The sequence below is a fragment of the Spinacia oleracea genome, chromosome 1 (assembly GCF_020520425.1).
Source record: "Spinacia oleracea cultivar Varoflay chromosome 1, BTI_SOV_V1, whole genome shotgun sequence".
In the NCBI taxonomy this organism is placed as follows: Eukaryota; Viridiplantae; Streptophyta; class Magnoliopsida; order Caryophyllales; family Amaranthaceae; genus Spinacia; species Spinacia oleracea.
Genome location: NC_079487.1, coordinates 122320574 through 122337868, shown reverse-complemented (window position 1 = coordinate 122337868; position 17295 = coordinate 122320574). Strand labels below are relative to the sequence as shown.

Here is a 17295-nt window from a genome sequence, read left to right as displayed (position 1 = left end):
ATTTCCTTCTTTGTTTTATTTTGTCTTATTCTTAACAATAGAACATTTTCGGTTTCACCCTTCAATTGCGATACAAAATGTATTGTGTTCTTTGGGTATAATTTCCTATATATTGTACCTTCGAACTATCAATTAAAATGCATATGGTTTCTATTTCCTGTTACATGTAAATCCAACATCTAACTTTAACATATCATTTCTAACATTTACAATAAATTGTAAGTTCCTAGCTTTTAAGTAACATTTTTACAAAAATAATTTTGTATACCTAGGGGGATCGTGCGCGATAGCGCACGATCCAACAACTAGTATTAGTAAAAGTATGCAATTTATAAAAACGGGACGAGTATTAAGGGACGACTTTATAAGAAAAGCAGAACGAGTATTAAAAGACGGAGGGAGTAACACTTTCGCTAGTACATGGAAGTGAAATATTCTTCCTGGTGATCATTCGATCTACCCATTCTAACCGCGGAAAATGATGAATGGATAGATGCGAGTAATGAATTAAGGGGATGATGGTGAACGGATGTGGTAGAACATATCGAAAAGCATATGGATGTGGCTAGGTATGACAATGGGTAGGATCTGGATCCAAATTTCATCCGCCAAAACGATCCCAGATCCACAGGGTCCAAATTTTGAAGATCCAGATCCGTTGTAAAACGGATTTGGACCTTCCAGATCCATTGCCATCTCTAGATGTGGCCTATCCGAATTTGTTCCACTTGCCATCTCAGACCCGACCCGACCAAATACCATTTTAGTTTATTTCTCTCAGAAAATTTAGGCATAAGCAAAACATTAAGACTTTGAAAACTCTGCTACTCCGTAAATGCTAATTGCACCAGGCGACATGTCAGCGGAGTGAAAGACAGAGAAATCGTAGAATGTTTGGCGAAAATGTGGTACAATGGACATCAAGAATCCATTCTTACTCCCAAAAAGGTTTGTTTCACAGAGCCCTTTCTTTGTTCCTTAATATGCGAAGAGCTGGTGTTAAACCAAATGAAGTCACTTTCTCAACCACCTTAACTGTGTGCACTCAATCAATCAACAAACCCTTCGGTTTAGGCTTGCATACTCTAATTCTCAAGAAAGGGTATCAAAAACAGCTCTTTGTTTGTGGTGGGTTAATCTCGATGTATGCGGGTTTCGGCCGAATGGGAGATGCCCACCATGTGTTTGATGAAATGCCTGAGAGAGATGAAGTCGTGTGTAACTTGATGATAGGTAAGTATTCGCAGCATGGGTTTAGTAAAGAAGCTTGTAGGTTGTTTTGTGGGATGGTTAATGGGGTTGTACATTGGAGGGGTTTTGTGAGTGATTATAGTCTTGCTAGTGTTCTTAATGCTTGTGCTCATGTGGGTTGTTGTAGGTTTGGTGAGTCTGTACATGGTTATGCGATTAAGATTTGTTTTGATTCGAATGATTTTGTTGGTAGCTCTCTTATTGGTTTGTATTCTAAGTACGGAGAGTTGGGTAATGCTCGTTTGGTGTTTGATCGGTTGGGGACTATGGATGTCGTTGTGTGGAATACTATGATTAGTGTGTATGCTCAAAATGGTTATGAAGAAGAAGCTATTGGGTTGTTCCTTGATATGGAGATTCGGGGGCTTACTCCTAATTATACCACATTTTCGGCTGTTGTGGATGCTTCATCTGTTATGCCTGATGAGACACTTGGTAGAAAACTTCATGCTAAATCATTAAAATTTGGTTTTCTGTCGGATGTTTACTTGGGTACTGCAATTGTTGATATGTACTCCAAGTTCCTGATCATGCCAAATGCTGAAAGAGCTTTCTCTGAGATGGTGAAAAAGAATGTGATATCGTATAATGCACTTATTACCGGCTATGGTTTGATTGGTGATCATGAAAATGCTCTTAAAAGATACACACTGTTGAGGCTTCAGGGAATGAAACCCGATGCATGCACCTTTATTGGCCTTCTCACATCTTCCACATCCCGAGCATTTGTTGTGGGGGAACAAGTGCACTCAGACTCAATTAAGCTTGGGTTGGACCGAGATGTTTTGGTTAGGAACTCAATTGTGAATTTCTATTCTAAGTGTGGACGGGTTGACTCTGCAATAAAAGCATTTGAGACTACACAGGGGAGTGATATTGTTTCTTGGACGGCCATTATTTCAGGACTTGTCCAAAACAATGAACATACCAAAGCTCTTGAGATGTTTTGTGAAATGCACAAACTGTCAGAAAAGGCAGATGAATTTTCTTCCTCTAGCGTCATCAAGGCAGTAGCTAGCCTAGCAGCTGTTGCTGAAGGAAGATACCTGCATGGGTATGTGCTGAAAGTGGGCTTAAACCACCATATATTTGTTGGAAGTGCACTGATTGACATGTACTCCAAATGTGGGATTGTGGAAGATGCATATAAATTATTCTCCGAGATGCCTGAGAAAAATGTTGTGTCTTGGAACGCAATGATAACAGGTTATGCTCAAAGTTGTCTCTCTGATGAAGCACTACACTTGTTCAATGAAATGTTGAGGTGTGGGATCTTGCCTACTTCAGCAACTTTTGTTGGGGTTCTCCTTGCTTGTTGTCATGCAGGACTGGTTCAAGAAGGCAGGCGCTATCACAAACTAATGGAAAACTACTATGGGATTTCACCTTCCGTAGAACACTACTCCTGTATGGTGAATCTCCTAGGTCATGCTGGTTATGTTAGTGAGGCAGAAGAATTTCTTCTTAGTTCACCCTTTAAAGAGGACTATGGAATTTGGAAGTCTCTCCTCACTTCTTGTGAAGCACACAGAGATTTTGATGTTGCTGCTCGCGTTGCAGAGTACTGTTTGCATTTAAAGCCAAATGACTCTTCTACTTATACCATTCTCTCCAACATATATGCCACTAAGAAGTTGTGGTCAGAAGTTGAAAGAACAAGGGATTCTATGAGGGTGGCAGATGTTGTGAAGGAACCTGGGTGCAGCTGGATTGAAGTGAAGTGACTGGTATTGTGGGTTATGGTAACTGGTGGACTAGATGCATTCTCCTTTGTCTTCTGAAGTCCCACTCAGCTTTCCAAGACATTCAAGAATTGTGTTTATCACTTTCCTTTGCTCCTGCTGGCATGTGTGGAGTAGAGGCAAATAGCCATTCAGCTGGCAAATATCAATGGTACATACTTTAATGTAACCGTGATGTCTGGTTCAAGCGATTCACTTCATTTTCAGGGTGTAGCAGATGGTATTGACCATACATCTGCATAGGAGTGTGATTATATTCCAGAGCCATGTAGTTTCAGAGGTAAGTTGATTCTGCACATTTTGATAATGGAATTTCTCATACTTGGTTTTAGTTCAAGCAAGAAAAATCATTTGCTGCAGTTTCAAATTTCCTGTTTCCAGTTGTATTATGTTGCAATCATTTCACCCTTCCAAAATATATGAAATGCAAAGACTACGAGATGTATATATGTGTTATACCTACAAATTCGAAATATCTCTAAAAGCATCCTGTAGCAAAGCATAATTAAGTATTGACTGCATTGTCTGCATATATGTCCTGATCAACCCCCATAAACTGCAAATCTGGAATTCTGGATACACATTGGGTGATGGCGTGTAGAACAGCGGCTTTTATTTGTATGGAATTGTATTATCCTATTCCATATTTCCATCTAAGCTCTTACCTATGAGTGTGATATCAGAAGACATCTGGAACAGGGGCATACAAATTAGATGGAGATTCCTGATCTAGGATTATGCTTTCATTATGTGGATTGTTGCTTGGATTTTTGAGTTTACAAGGATCAATGGATCATGGTACTGGATGTGGACGTGCAAGGGTACATATAATCTCGCCATCATCATTTCCAACATTTCTTAATCCCTGTCTCTAACGTGGCATATCTCTCAATTGATTTTCTCTAGAAATTTCTAGATTCTGTGCAATGTATGGCACATCACTAATCAATATGATATCACATATTTATCCTTTTCCTAATTGCTTCTAGCCGTTTTAGGGCTAAAATTCTCCTCTTCTTGGTTGTTAGTCTCTTGTTTCGTGAGGATGGTATTTGAAGACTCCCAAGCCTACAATGCTGAGGACAAACTAGTCTCCGCTACTTAAAATCTATGTTTCCTCCATTCCTTATGGGAGCATGTGAAGGATGATCTATCCCTAGTTGCGTGCTTGTTCTCGTAAGTCATACGAGTAACAAATATCTCACTTCCACCACGATAAGTTCAACTTCTCTGCTTCTTGTTGTTGATATTTCTAAAACACCAGCACCCTTCAACCTAGGCAGCTATCCTATGACTTGTGCAGTTTTGGCCTCATTTTCTTTAGCATCTTCTGATCTGCTGTTTTACCACTGTTGGTTTCTTCTTCTGGGTGCTTGAAGGGTTCCAGGGGTGGACACACTGCTAATCCCGAGGACCTGGTTAGTTGATGTTTGATTGGTGATCTCTTCAAATGTACTAAAATATGACTTATTTGAAGTCAACCCACAACAGCTACCTGGCTGGCTGGCTATTGTAGAGCACTTCTATATTCTCTGCTTTTCTGATCTAGTAACATATCTGAAGAAAAGAACTAAAGAAAAGTTGTGTATTGATCGAGATAAACTAACCTGTGTGGATAGGTGCTTTTGAGCTCTGTTGCATCGGTTGTTAGACTTAAAGTTTTTCTCTCTGTTTCTTTAGTTATATATTAAGCTATTACTTCGCACCTCATCTGCCTAACATATTTACACAAGATTATGAATTATGTTGAGCAACTTCTGAAATGGAATAGACTTCCGATTTTCCATATGTATTTCTCCAGCAATATTGGTCTTCATAAGTAGTTGTACTTCTTGAAGATTTGCAGGCGCCCCAAAAGAGTAGTGTAGAGGTCGATAGAAATTTATCATTCATCGTATTGCTAGAAATTTCTCGTCTTACTTTAGTAGTAAAGTTCTTTTAGAAAATTTGTGTTGAGATTGAAAGCTATCTGCAGGAAATCAAACAATATCGACTTAGACAGTGTAAGCTGACTAAGCTCCGTAAGGTGTACCTTACATTAATCTTAAGCATGTTTAGTCAAGGGACACACAAAGGAATAGATCTAAGAGATAAAAAGAAGCTATAGTATTACTTTCTGAGTGCAATCACCAATACTTTAGCTTCTGCTAGTCTTATGAGATCACAATTCCTAACTCATTGCTGCACTATCTTGTATAACCTTGAGAATGAACTTTTCTTTCTTTGACATTCCTGAGAATTTGTTAAACTTTTTGATCATTCACATAGAAACTTAGACCTATAAATGTTTCACAAATCTGAATCCTAAATAGGTATTTTTTGTTGCAGAGAGTTGAAGAATGAAGCTTTTCTCCTTGGATATAATTCATGAAGCAGTTAAGGAAGACTACAAAATTCCCAGCAATTGGAGAGCATAGACAGGGTACTTGCTGCAAAACATGCCATTTTTTTATGGATTGTAGTTGCGCTTGTACGTGTTTGTGGAAGATGCATAACAAGACTTCCAGGAAAACACAAGACCATTATTCAACTGGATTTAGACTACTGTTTGTGGAAAATGTACTCCATGCTGACTTTTTCTTGATCATCAAGATTTCAGCCAATTTCGGAGGTGAGTTGAACTCACTTTGGTCATAATGGAGCATGACACCAGGCTACCAGCATTTTGAGCACTTTAATGATAATGGTATGACTAAAAGATACTGGTTCTACTATTAGAGAGAGAACTAAATATGCAGCATAAAGCATTTCTTAAAACAAACAAACAACCAACCTAAATGTATTCTTTAGAATTGCTAAAAGAATGAATTGAAGATATTCATCATTTCATGTACAATTTATGCAGGGTAATCAAAGAAATAGGCCGGGTCATAATTCACAATTCACAAATCACGGCAAGTACTACTTCCTTCACTTTGAGGAGCCACATGCTGATCATTTTCTTGTACATAGGCAGCCAAATTCAAGTATTTCTGATCATGATCTGCCCTGCTAATTATATCTTTCCATCTCGACCTACAAATCACACAACTTACTGATCTTCTTCTCTGAGTCCTTTTCCAAGTCTTGAAACAATCCTCATGTATAAAATTCCGACATGTTCCACAACCCACCAACCTTTCCCCTGACACTGACTCTGATCCCATCTCTTCAAGACATATAGGACACGTGGCACCCTCCTCAACCACGACAGAAGGCGCATTGGTCGTGGTGGTCCCACCAATCACATCCCTCTGGCTCTGGAGGAAGAATGCTCGGTGGAACCTCTCACGAAGAGTATAGCCGGCTAGGGGGGAGTCGGTAGAGGTTGGGTTAGCCAAGAGTCGAGTCACGTGGCTAGGCCTTAGAGTCCGCCTCCTTAGAAAAGGATCGTCTAAGGAGACACCTAAGACCTTAATAAGCACAAATAGAATATGCTTACATGGGGTTGCACGGTCAGGGCACGTGCATGCAAGGGTGGTTGATACGTTTACAACGTACACATTTCCCGTCGCACCTAAGACGTAGAAATTGGGGTCCGACCTATTAAGTAGGAGAAGGCGATGCTCTAATGCCCTCAATACTCTATCTGTGAACCCTTGTGTGGGATGATATCGTGTGGTGGACCACCGCCTTTCGGGGTGGTGGTTTTGTTGTCGTGGTGGTGGTGACGGTGGTTGTGCAGTAGGGTATGTTGGCTCCATGGGGACGGTAAGATTGCCTTACCTTAAAGAGAAACTAATGCAAATGAGGCAAAATTAAGAATATATATGAAGGGATGGAGTTTTTGTAAACTTATGTCGAAGAGATACTTTGGAGAGTTTTAGAGAGAACGTGCATGGTTGGGATTACTTGAGGGTAAAGTTAGGGGAAAAGTGCAAAATAGTAATACGGCTATATATGATCAAGTTATAGGGTTGGGAAATTCCGAGTCTTGCCTTGTGTGTAATTGAAGTTAACCGTACGGCACGTTAAACCTTCCTTAAGTCCTTAACCCTTTGTCTAAGAATCCAGCCTAGCTTCTTGCTTAGCCTATTACTTAAGTTGTTTCTGATTAAATTGCATAACATCATTTTTGGCCTAAGATAATTATATCATGGTTTTATTCAAACACCAAATTTCATGGTTTTGTTCTTCTATAATTATAACATATTGTTATTATAGCTAATTCTACGTACGCAGTAATGATTAATGATAGAGTATATATAAAAACTAATTTCGGGGCTTCAACCACCGCCTTAAGTTTTTTGTTGAGTTGGTCCTCTAACATAGTATCAGAGCCAGCGTGACGTAAATGTCAAGGGTTCAAATCTCATCCACCCCTCCTTTTAAAGTGGAACTAGTGTGTGGCTCGGGCGATGCCCCGCTTGCTACATTCAATACTTAAAATTTTAGATTTTTTTGAGCTTAATATTTGACCAAAATACATGTATTTCATAAAGTGAAAACATCCATTAAATTCGTAAACTACAAAGACACACTACGTCATTTATCATGCTAAGTAATTTTTCAATTAGATCATTTTACCATTCGTATAATTTGTTTTCTGGTGGAACTAAGTGCTTCAAATTATTAAACACCAAATTATTATAATTTACGTAAACATGTTTTTCATGTTTTAATGCTATAATTATTATTATGTTTTTCAAACAGTCCAAAGAAAATAAAATGTCATGTAAAAATTTACATAGTGTTTAGATGTTAATATTTATTTATAAATTATGTGAATAAATGAACCACAAATGGTGGTTGGTTAAGTGGTAATGAAACTTATCATCTACACATGAGGTATTGTGTTCGAATCTCATTGCATTAGTTTTGGTTGTCTATGACATGGTATAACACTTTGTGAGTGGATGATGTGGCGTAAAAGGAAGAGTATTACGTGCCACATATACATTTTTCACAACGCCTTTTAATATATTAGTATAGATAGTTTGCTTTGAGTACGAGGAGGCCAATGCTTCATCCACATTTCAAGCTCCAATATCTTTTATGTAAGGGGGTGTGATAGAGTATAAAACTAATCTTGGGGATTTAACCACTAGCTAATTAACCTTTTGGTTGAGCTGGTCCTCTGACAATTAATGTAACATATTAATTTATTAAAAATAATGTAACACATTTATAATAAAGGCAAGAAAATAGAAATCATCAATCAATAATTATATACATTTGATATTATTATTTGACCAAGTATACACTGAATATTACACGTAGTACCATTTTTAATTAAAAATACATATCTTAACGTAGATTTAAACTTCTATTGACGGACTTTAGGTCAAAATATTAATATATCATGCATGTATAGAGTAATAATAATATTAATAAGTAATGACAAAATAAATTCAAAAAAAAAATCATATTTTGTGGTAATTTTGACCCTATTTTCTACAATATATGTTTTGTATGGGTCATAACTTACACTAGTAAATATATAATACATTCGTTCTTATTTATATGACGCAATTGAGTTCTGTACACTATGCATATCTTTAAGTATGTTATTGTATTCAAAAAAAAATATTATTTTTTTAAAAAAGAACTTATTAACGGAAAAGTAGTATTGTTTGTAGTAAAAACAATTCCGTTGCCGGGACTTGAACCCGGGTCTCTCGGGTGAGAGCCGAGTATCCTGACCAACTAGACTACAACGGATTATTGGTGGTATGATCATCATTTAGTTATTAACTATTTTTTTTTTCTCCCGAATTTCAGTATTTCATTCACTCAATCTTCTAAATTCACTCTCTGAAACCGAAACCTGCAAAAGTTGTGAATAATGTTCTTTTCAATCCCATTGGGGAAAGTAAGAAATTTTCAGTTATCTTTTTTTTGTTGTTGTTGTTTATTTTATCTATTTTTCAGAATTTCTAACAAATTGTTTAATTGAATTGCAGCAGCAGCATGATAGAGAGGAGAGAGAAGGGATAGGGGTGAGTTTCAGGCCAGAAAACTTCATCCCAGGTGTTGTTATTGGCTTCATTTTTGGGTTTCTTCTTGATTTAGCTAAACCCTCCAAAACCCCACCTAAATCCTTAAACCAAACTCAGAATTCCTTTTCTTCAGGCCATTCAGATGAAGAATTGAAGATGGTACTTCCCTGAATTCTTTTAATTTCTTGTTAAATAGAAATCTTGAATTGTGATTTTTATGTAACATTCCTATTGTGTAGATGTAGAGGTCTCGCTACTTTCAGGTTAGGTTCGGTTTAGTGTATTGTGTGGAGTCAACTTTTGCCTAGCTCCTAAAACTTGATACTTCATTATGGAATGTTGGTTTGGTTTATCCTATAGTATGCCTTTTGGGTCTCCTTTTAAAATTTTGTTGTCTGGCCCTTTTTTGGGGATTAAATTAATGATAGAAAAGCATTTGGGCAAGTTCAGCAGGAATGATATTGCTTGATTTAATGATGTCTATTTGAATAGGGGTTTAACAGGTTTTGTTGGATTGTGGTACCGGGAAGCCGAATTCGCAAAGATTACTCTGAACTTATTCATGTTCCATGTGTAATTCTATTATATTGATTGTTGGAGTATGGAATTATATGTTCTTGCTTAAAATTGATTTATTGTGTTTTTGTTGAAATTCAGTCCCAAAATCCTTTTGAAGGCAATGTTTGTTGTGTGTTTTCTCTACCTATTGTTATTTCTTTCCTGCTTCAGTGAGTTTGAGATAAGACCATTGTCAATTTGTCATAGGAGGATACTCCCTTTGTCCCGGAATACTCGCAACGGTTTGACTGAACACGCTTGCCAATGCACAACTTTGACCATCAATATCTTCAATTATATATTATAAAAACTTATAAAATATTAATATTTTGAAAATATATATTAAGATGAAGCCAACAATATATTATATGCTAACTCTTATTTTCATATACTATAAATAAAATAGGGTCAAAGTGAATTATGTGAATAGTGCAAAAAGTCAAACCGTTGCGAGTATTCCGGGACGGAGGGTGTATTAACAAGGTTAATTTGACCTGGAGTCTTGCATCTATTATGTTTTAAGGACCATGAAACTGTGTTTGCAGACTTGGAGTTGGCAATATACCGTGTTCATGTTATAACATTTGCATTCCTATTATGTGGAAAATGTTGATTTCAGGTTTTGGTGGTTAGACAAGATCTAAAAATGGGAACCGGAAAGATTGCATCTCAATGTGCACGTAAGATTAATTGGTTTTAATTGAAACAAGAGATCAACGTCAATTTCTTTATTTTTGTCATCGTCAACCTCTGATAAGATATTTTTTTCCAGATGCTGCCACTGGCATGTATGCCGAACTAATGCTAAGGTAATATCTACTATCTCAAGTTCTCAACTGGCCAACATCCTTGTTGAAGAAAGTTTGATGGACTATGATGGTCGAATTTATGATATGCTTTCCTTTTAGGCCCTATCCTGCAACTTTAATTTCTTCAATATATGTTCAGTTTTGTGTGTTGATTATCAGAAAAGTCACTTATTCTTGTAAACCTACTCCTGTGTCGAACTGAAGAGTATTTAGAATATATTGGACCTCAATAGTTTCTTACATCTCACAAGTCCTATAGTGACATGCAATATAGTTTTCTTCAAAGTTGTGAGCGTTTTTTGTTTAGCCTTTTAGAGAAAAGTGTATGATTTTATTTTGGTATATTATGTTCTTGGAATGCTAGCTTGTTGCATATTATTTAGACGTGATTTTTCCAAGTTGTCTATTGTTCTGAAACACATAAGCCAGTACTGCTATTAGTGTTGATCTCTATGTCAAGAGTCTCAAAAAGTGGCACTAACTATATCTATTGTAGTCAGCGGTTCCTATTGAGGCAGTGGGAGCAATGTGGACAGGCTAAAATAGTAGTGACATGCAAAAATCAAAAAGAAATGTAAGGAGGTCATGTCATTGTAGTCATGCTTTCATTATGTTATTTACATCACTCTATCAGCAACATGTAAACTTTTTATATCTTGAATTAGGAATAAATTGCAGCAAGATGCTGAGAGCATTGGTCTTCCAACTTTTGTTGTTGCAGATGCTGGGCGCACACAGGTATGCTTCTTTTGTTAGAATCATAGGCTGCAAAGAAGAAGCTTAATATAATAGTTCTTGTTTATCTCTGTTAATTATCCTAGCCAAAGTTGAGAATTACTAATGATTTTGTAATCCATTCAGTTGATGTGTGGGGGTGTGTGTGGTTATATACTTCAACCTATCCTTGTGCCTCTGTAGCTCCAGCTTTCATTTTTCGAGTCCGAATGTTTACTTGCCAAATACAGTCAGTTCCCAAGAAGGCTTCTTTGTGATTTTGTATTTGGGTGGATCAATGAATTTGAACAATCAAATCCTTCTTAGAACTTGGAATCATGACTATCTGTGAAGTTATCATGGAAGTATATAATTAGTTGCGTCATTAGAGTTCACGGTAGCTGCAGACTTGCAGAGTTGCAGTATCCTAAGTTTGACTCAGGAAAGACATTTTATTTGTCCGAGTTTGATTGTTTGACTGGTGTATCATGTTTCTATATGTGTAAAATCCTGTGGAAGGTAGTAGATTGAGTCAGTGTAATTTTCTGTGAAAATATTACTTGGCATATTACCCTTACGGCCCGTTTGGTAGCCGGCCATAAATGGTGTAAATGGGAATGAAATTTTATGTAAATTTGTAAGGAAAATCAATATTCATTCCCATGGTAATGCTAGTTTACTCAAAATTATCTCTTTTTCTTTATAAATTTCCATTACTATCCATTACCATTTGGGGAATGCAAATTTATGAAGAAAAACACCAAGTATAAGACAAAATTTCATTACCACAGACATCATGATGTTAAATTCTTGTCAAATAACACTTGGATTTATACCCCATTCCCACCGTTTATTGCTACCAAACGGGCCTTGAAAGCATCTACACATTTTGAGGAATATCTTGGTCTCTTGTTCCTCTCTATGGATACTTTACTTTGAACAGATTGCATTTTGAATTTTTGACTTCCTATTCCTTAAAATGATGAATCTGATATTTTGTTTTCTCTTTGCTGAAGATTGCAGCTGGTTCTAAGACAGTACTTGCAATAGGACCTGGTACGTTCTTGAATCAATCATAATGCATGGAGGCTAGCTACACGTTCTGGCAGTTCTCTTTCTTAATTTAGTTTTCTTTTTTACCTCTACGAAAATATCCAAAAATATGAAGTATCTTTGTAAATGCACTACAGTTTGAATACTTAACCCGAGTATTGTTTTTAGAGGAATAACAATTAGCTGAAAAGTGTGGATTTCAGCTTATGGAACTTTTATTTTTGCCAATTTGCAGGAAGCAAGGCTTCTGTGGATTCAGTCACCGGGAAACAACGACTTCTTTGATAGCTTAATCACGAGCCCGGTTTTCTTTCAGAAAGCAACAAGCTATTCTCTGTGATGTCACGATTCTGACGATTATGCTTCCATTAGTTCTAACTGTAGATCAAATAGAAGCCAATAATATGCATAGGAGAAGAATTGTGGCTTTGATTTGGTGAAAATTCTTTGTGGCAGCTCAGTTTCTGTCTTCCTCATTCAATTGTAGTAGTCTATTCTATAATTTCTTACAGTGTAATTCATGCTTCAAACAACAAGCACATACGAAATTCAATTGAACACTTATTTCTTTCGAATGGGAAGTACAGATTGGTTCATTTCTCTTAATCATTTTATCTGATTCAGCAATTTAACACGACCTGATGCAGTAACAAATGAAGATCAGTAATTTAGAGCATAATTGTTTGATGATGAGTCTAGTTGCAAATGCTAGATGTAAATGCAGCAAGAATTAGTAAGTCCAACGAATTTACTAGGTTGATTCTCTAACTAGTCTCCTATAAGATCATTAGAACACGTTCAATATTTATGAGACCTTATTTTATAAGAATTTGTACTTTACTATTAATGCTCCGTAATAATTACTCTCACAAAAGTTTGTATAATTCAAAATTTTGTATTATGTCACTGTCTTGTACAAAATTTGTACAAACACAAACCTGATTTTTTCTTTTTTGGAATTAATTGATTTTTTTTTAAAGCCACCCAGATAAAAAGTTAAAAACTTTCTCTTTTCTCACTGGTGTTGCATTTGCTAAGCTCAGCAACAATGGCGGACCAAAACACAGTCATACTCTCTCTCCTCATCCTCCTCCCTTTCTCTCTCCTCTTCATCCTCTACCTAATAGTCCGCCCTCGCTCACTCACCATCCCAATCAAAAACCGCCATGTCTTCATCACTGGCGGATCAAGCGGCATCGGCTTGTCCCTCGCTCACCGCTTCGCATCCGAAGGCGCGCGCGTCTCCATCTTAGCGCGGGACCTCCGTAAGCTGGAAGAAGCGAAGGAGGCGATCCGGCTCTCCACTGGCATCGACGTCAGCATATTCAGCGCTGACGTGAGGGATTTCAACGCCGTCAAGAAGGCGATTGAAGATGCGGGGCCCATTGATGTTCTGGTGTGTAATCAGGGGGTTTTTACTCCCCAGGAGTTGGAATTACAGTCGCTGGATGAAATCAAGTTCATGATTGATGTGAATGTGATGGGGACTTTTCATCTGATTAAAGCTGCGTTGCCATTGATGAAGAAAGATCGCAAGTCGCGTGGTCCTGCTTCTATCGCTATCATGTCGTCTCAAGCTGGTCAGGTATATGGCAAAATTACGTATCTATTGGTGTTATTGGTGCCTAATACGAATCGATTCATTTTCGCTTTTAGCTTGTTATATGCATAAATGCCAGTCCTATATTATAAATTGCCAGTTTTTGTTATGATTGTGATTTAAATTTGTTTTTGGCTCACTTGGCTGTTGATGTTGTTTGAGATGAATGACTAAATGTTGAGTTAGAATTAGTGAAAATGGAAATGCAATTGAATTCAGATTTTGGAGTGTATTAAATGTAAATCGAATTGCTGCACTGCGGCAACTATGCCTGTAGCTTTTGATAGTTGTCTTCAATAAAAAATTATATGTAAAACAAGTTGTTTATTGACACTTTGACAGGCTACACCGTTCTGTTATGTTAATTTTCGTTGTTATACTGGTTGTCGACTTAGCTTATGGCTTGAAGCTATGGGGATCAATGTGTATGTGATTCGGATACTATAGACCTTTGTCTGGGTGTAGTGCCTATACATTTATTAGCTAATGAATAAGGCGAAGTAGTTGTTTAAGTCAATTTCTCTGCCTAAAATACCATAAGTGAATGATAAAGTTATGCGTCTGCATTTTACTTTGTCCATGCCTTGTTTCTAAGTTTGGTTTAATTTTGCAATTTTGCTGTAAGCTTTTGCAGTTTAAGAAGTGATTCATGCTTTGTCTTATGGTTTATGTTTTTTTTTTCTTCATCTAGGTGGGTATTTATGGTTACACAGCTTACTCGGCTAGTAAATTTGCACTCAGGGGCATGGCAGAAGCACTGCAACATGAAGTGATTGCGGATGATATCCATGTGTCATTGATCTTTCCTCCAGACACTGATACTCCTGGTTTAGAAGAAGGTTTGATTTAATAGAGTTATGTTTTCTTTTTTAATCTTTAGATATTATACCAAACCTGGCGTAGGGCTGATTCTCTCTTGTTATACAAATTAAGGGTTACAGAATTACCTATAATTTGAAACAAAGTTACCTTTTCCAGTGACAGTCCAGTTTCCATCCCACCTGTATGGGAATGACACATCATTCCGTTCTACACATTTTTGCAAATCGTTATTCACTAGAGTACATACCTATATGTTTTTGTTGACAAATATTATACCAATGTGGCAAATGGGTGCTAACTTCTGTTCCAATCTAGCTAAATGGCCACTGGTAATGCTTTGCGTGTCTGACTCCCAAAATGACATTACCTCTTCTAACTGTTAGCTATTCACTGATACAAGCAAGGGTTTTGTCGCAGCAAACTGATTTGCTTGGCAATCTAGCTCTGTCAATTTATTTCTCATGGAAATTTGAATTTTGGATCTTTGCATCAATAGTAATAGAAACTATTGTGGAGTTAGGTGTCGTATGTTATACTAGCACTTGATGGTTTGTCAACACTTGTTTAATCAAATGTTTAGACAGTGTCGTGTGTTTTCATGTTTCATGTAAACTTTGTATCTCCTGGTCTTTGATTTGATAGTAAGACCTTCCATGTGTTGATCTCTAAAAGAAAAGTGGTGGTTGTATCTATTTGGATACACTAACACCTGTAATTCTAATTTCTAACCTTTCATGCGCATCAAATCATGTTGCAGAAAACAAGAGGCGGCCTGAGCTGACAACTATTATAGCAGATTCTTCGGGAATGATGAAAGCTGATGAAGTTGCAAAGAAAAGCATAGATGGAATAAAAAAGGGCAGTTTTATTATCCCTTGCAACTTGGAGGGTGTATTATTGTCTATAGCTACCGCTGGCTTGTCCCCACAGAGATCGTATCTGATGGCATTTGTAGAAGTGCTTGCTGCTGGTCCTGTACGCCTTATTGGTCTATGTTTCCAGTGGAATTGGTATGGGAGTATAGAAAAGTGGCACTCCAAAAGAAAAAGTAAGTTTGCTCTGTCTTGCTTAATTTATATACGAAGTATGATTAACCTTGATTTGGTGGGGTACAACAAATGCAATTGACTACAGGAAATTAATCATATTTCTTTCATCACTATCTTTGCCTTTGAGGTGCTTTCAACAAAATCCAAAATTTATAATTATTTTCTGTTTTACCTAAAATTTTGCTATTTATTTTCCCTCGAAAAAAAAAGTTTGCTATTTATTCATCCTGCATGCTCCTACTCATATGTCATTTCCGTTCTCACTAAGTCATTATTAATGTCAGTTCTGGAGCCTTGGCCTACTTACTTGGTTTAGTTATGTATGGAGAAAGTAATGTTCTATTTGCTAAAATTCATATCACCTACTAATTGTTGCTGAACTAAAGTAGGAATTAAGCTGATTTTAACTTTGGGCGAACTTCCCCTGTCCTTTTCGGTGTATTTTGCCCTAATGACTGGAGTATTTTCCCTGTTAGGTAGGTAGACGAAACAGATCCTGTAGATCAAGTTCGGTTTTGGGGGATCCGGTGTCGGTCTTGTTTGTCTTTGTTGTCAATTTTTTTTTTTTTACGGTCTATCAATTTCAGTCGTATAAATTTTGGGAAGACTTGATTCTGTTCTAGTCAAAATCAGGTCATGTAGTTTCAGGTACAGTTTAGGTCAAATGCTTTAGAGTCGGCTCTATTTTCCCCAAATCTACGGTTAGTATTATGGGTACACATAATAAATAAGGAGTAAGCAAGCAGTTTGAAAAGGTGTGATTCCGCATGTTCAGTGAGATCTTGATAGTGTTTATGCGGATTATGGCAACTCTAACATCCCATAAAATCCTAGAATTCCCCTCTCCCTCGGCAGTTTGAAAAGGTGTGAATAAAGATCCGAGCTTTTTTCCTTTTACCAATAATAAAAGACTGGTCTAGAGGCCCTCTGTTCCTACAAATCAGAATAGGAGGGGCAAAAGGGGGTTCTTAGTTGCTTCGTCTCTTTCCCTCCTGCAGTTGTGTATGCAGTTTGTGTTCTACAAAATAGAGGGCCAATCCTAAAAAATTGTGAACACATAAAACTGGAAATTAGTGTTGAAAGAATGGTGAAAGAGTGGGGGGTAGCAAGTGTTTTATCTACTGTTCAGGTAATACACTATCCGATGTGGTGCTTTTTTCACTCTTACCACTAATTGTTGATCCTTATAATCTAATTTTATGTTTTCTTGATTCAGGGACATAAAGTTGTTCAGGAATTGTTCCCTTAGACCTGATTGCAGTCTAGTTCAAGACAAAAACTTTGTAGCTGATGAAGATTATGTATTTTGCTATTATTCCTTGTTAAATATTTGGCCACGTATTAGAGTGTCGCCATACCCCTGAATCCCTGACGGCTTGACTTAGTCAGGTTCTATGAATTGCTGGTGTTGCTTTTCTGGCGTCTTGATTACCAGTTGAGAGTAACAGATCCAGTGATCAGCACCTGAGTATTCAAGCAGTTGAGAGATGTAATGTATGTGAGAATTGAGATCTATCCACAGCATCAGAAAACTGATTCTGTCTAACTTATTTGTATATTTGTTTTGTATTTGCAATTCTTTCTCAAAGAATTGAAGTATGCTGTTGGTTTTTGCAAGGATCTCATCGTCAAGCTTTGTTGTTCTTTTGGGTATGTGGAGCCTGTAGGGCATTTTTGGATTTTTCCTTGTTATTTCTAGTTTTAGAATAAAAGGAGACTATTGATTGATAATGTATAATGAAATCTCTAGCCACTTGATAATGTTTTTGCAAAATTAGA

The 17295-nt window shown here is 37.0% G+C and overlaps 4 protein-coding genes and 1 non-coding gene across 7 annotated transcripts; 3 read left to right on the top strand and 2 right to left on the bottom strand.

Moving 5' to 3' along the window:
• Positions 1-420: 420 nt before the first annotated feature.
• LOC110787452 (pentatricopeptide repeat-containing protein At4g13650) lies at positions 421-5984 on the top strand. 2 transcript variants are annotated; one of them, XM_056843011.1, is made up of 3 exons: positions 758-3273; positions 5322-5604; positions 5839-5984. In XM_056843011.1, exon 1 carries the CDS (start codon positions 891-893, stop codon positions 2973-2975), a length of 2085 nt encoding a protein of 694 aa, XP_056698989.1. In that variant the 5' UTR covers positions 758-890; the 3' UTR covers positions 2976-3273; positions 5322-5604; positions 5839-5984. The 2 variants fall into 2 exon arrangements, with proteins under 2 accessions (XP_021847769.1, XP_056698989.1); XM_021992077.2 differs by lacking the exon at positions 5839-5984 and having other exon boundaries at positions 421-3273; positions 5322-5829.
• On the bottom strand, positions 5761-6704 carry LOC110787454 (uncharacterized). Its single transcript, XM_021992078.2, has one exon. It carries the CDS (start codon positions 6674-6676, stop codon positions 5876-5878), a length of 801 nt encoding a protein of 266 aa, XP_021847770.1. The 5' UTR covers positions 6677-6704; the 3' UTR covers positions 5761-5875.
• A 1856-nt stretch (positions 6705-8560) lies between these two features.
• Positions 8561-8633, bottom strand: TRNAE-CUC (transfer RNA glutamic acid (anticodon CUC)). The gene has a single exon. It is a non-coding gene; the product is annotated as a tRNA-Glu (tRNA).
• LOC110787451 (uncharacterized) lies at positions 8632-12651 on the top strand. 2 transcript variants are annotated; one of them, XM_021992075.2, is made up of 8 exons: positions 8632-8784; positions 8876-9070; positions 10089-10149; positions 10242-10278; positions 10775-10852; positions 10944-11016; positions 12009-12048; positions 12281-12651. In XM_021992075.2, exons 1-8 carry the CDS (start codon positions 8758-8760, stop codon positions 12328-12330), a joined length of 561 nt encoding a protein of 186 aa, XP_021847767.1. In that variant the 5' UTR covers positions 8632-8757; the 3' UTR covers positions 12331-12651. The 2 variants fall into 2 exon arrangements, with proteins under 2 accessions (XP_021847767.1, XP_021847768.1); XM_021992076.2 differs by having other exon boundaries at positions 8697-8784; positions 8879-9070.
• A 382-nt stretch (positions 12652-13033) lies between these two features.
• LOC110787450 (3-dehydrosphinganine reductase TSC10A) lies at positions 13034-17197 on the top strand. The gene is made up of 4 exons (XM_021992074.2): positions 13034-13630; positions 14337-14484; positions 15225-15515; positions 16733-17197. The coding sequence occupies exons 1-4, from the start codon at positions 13094-13096 to the stop codon at positions 16738-16740; spliced, it is 984 nt and encodes a 327-aa protein (XP_021847766.1). The 5' UTR covers positions 13034-13093; the 3' UTR covers positions 16741-17197.
• The last annotated feature ends 98 nt before the right edge of the window (positions 17198-17295 follow it).

What these genes read in the sequence shown, in the direction of transcription:
- LOC110787450 (XM_021992074.2), top strand. Translation starts at nt 13,094, where the DNA reads ATGGCGGACCAAAACACAGTCATACTCTCTCTCCTCATCCTCCTCCCT. An exon ending in TGTCGTCTCAAGCTGGTCAG is followed by an intron (nt 13,631 to 14,336) that starts GTATATGGCAAA and finishes TTCTTCATCTAG; the next exon opens with GTGGGTATTTATGGTTACAC. An exon ending in TACTCCTGGTTTAGAAGAAG is followed by an intron (nt 14,485 to 15,224) that starts GTTTGATTTAAT and finishes ATCATGTTGCAG; the next exon opens with AAAACAAGAGGCGGCCTGAG.
- LOC110787451 (XM_021992075.2), top strand. Translation starts at nt 8,758, where the DNA reads ATGTTCTTTTCAATCCCATTGGGGAAA. An exon ending in CAGATGAAGAATTGAAGATG is followed by an intron (nt 9,071 to 10,088) that starts GTACTTCCCTGA and finishes TGTTGATTTCAG; the next exon opens with GTTTTGGTGGTTAGACAAGA. An exon ending in AGTACTTGCAATAGGACCTG is followed by an intron (nt 12,049 to 12,280) that starts GTACGTTCTTGA and finishes GCCAATTTGCAG; the next exon opens with GAAGCAAGGCTTCTGTGGAT.
- LOC110787454 (XM_021992078.2), bottom strand. Translation starts at nt 6,676, where the DNA reads ATGGAGCCAACATACCCTACTGCACAACCACCGTCACCACCACCACGA.
- LOC110787452 (XM_056843011.1), top strand. Translation starts at nt 891, where the DNA reads ATGTTTGGCGAAAATGTGGTACAATGGACATCAAGAATCCATTCTTAC.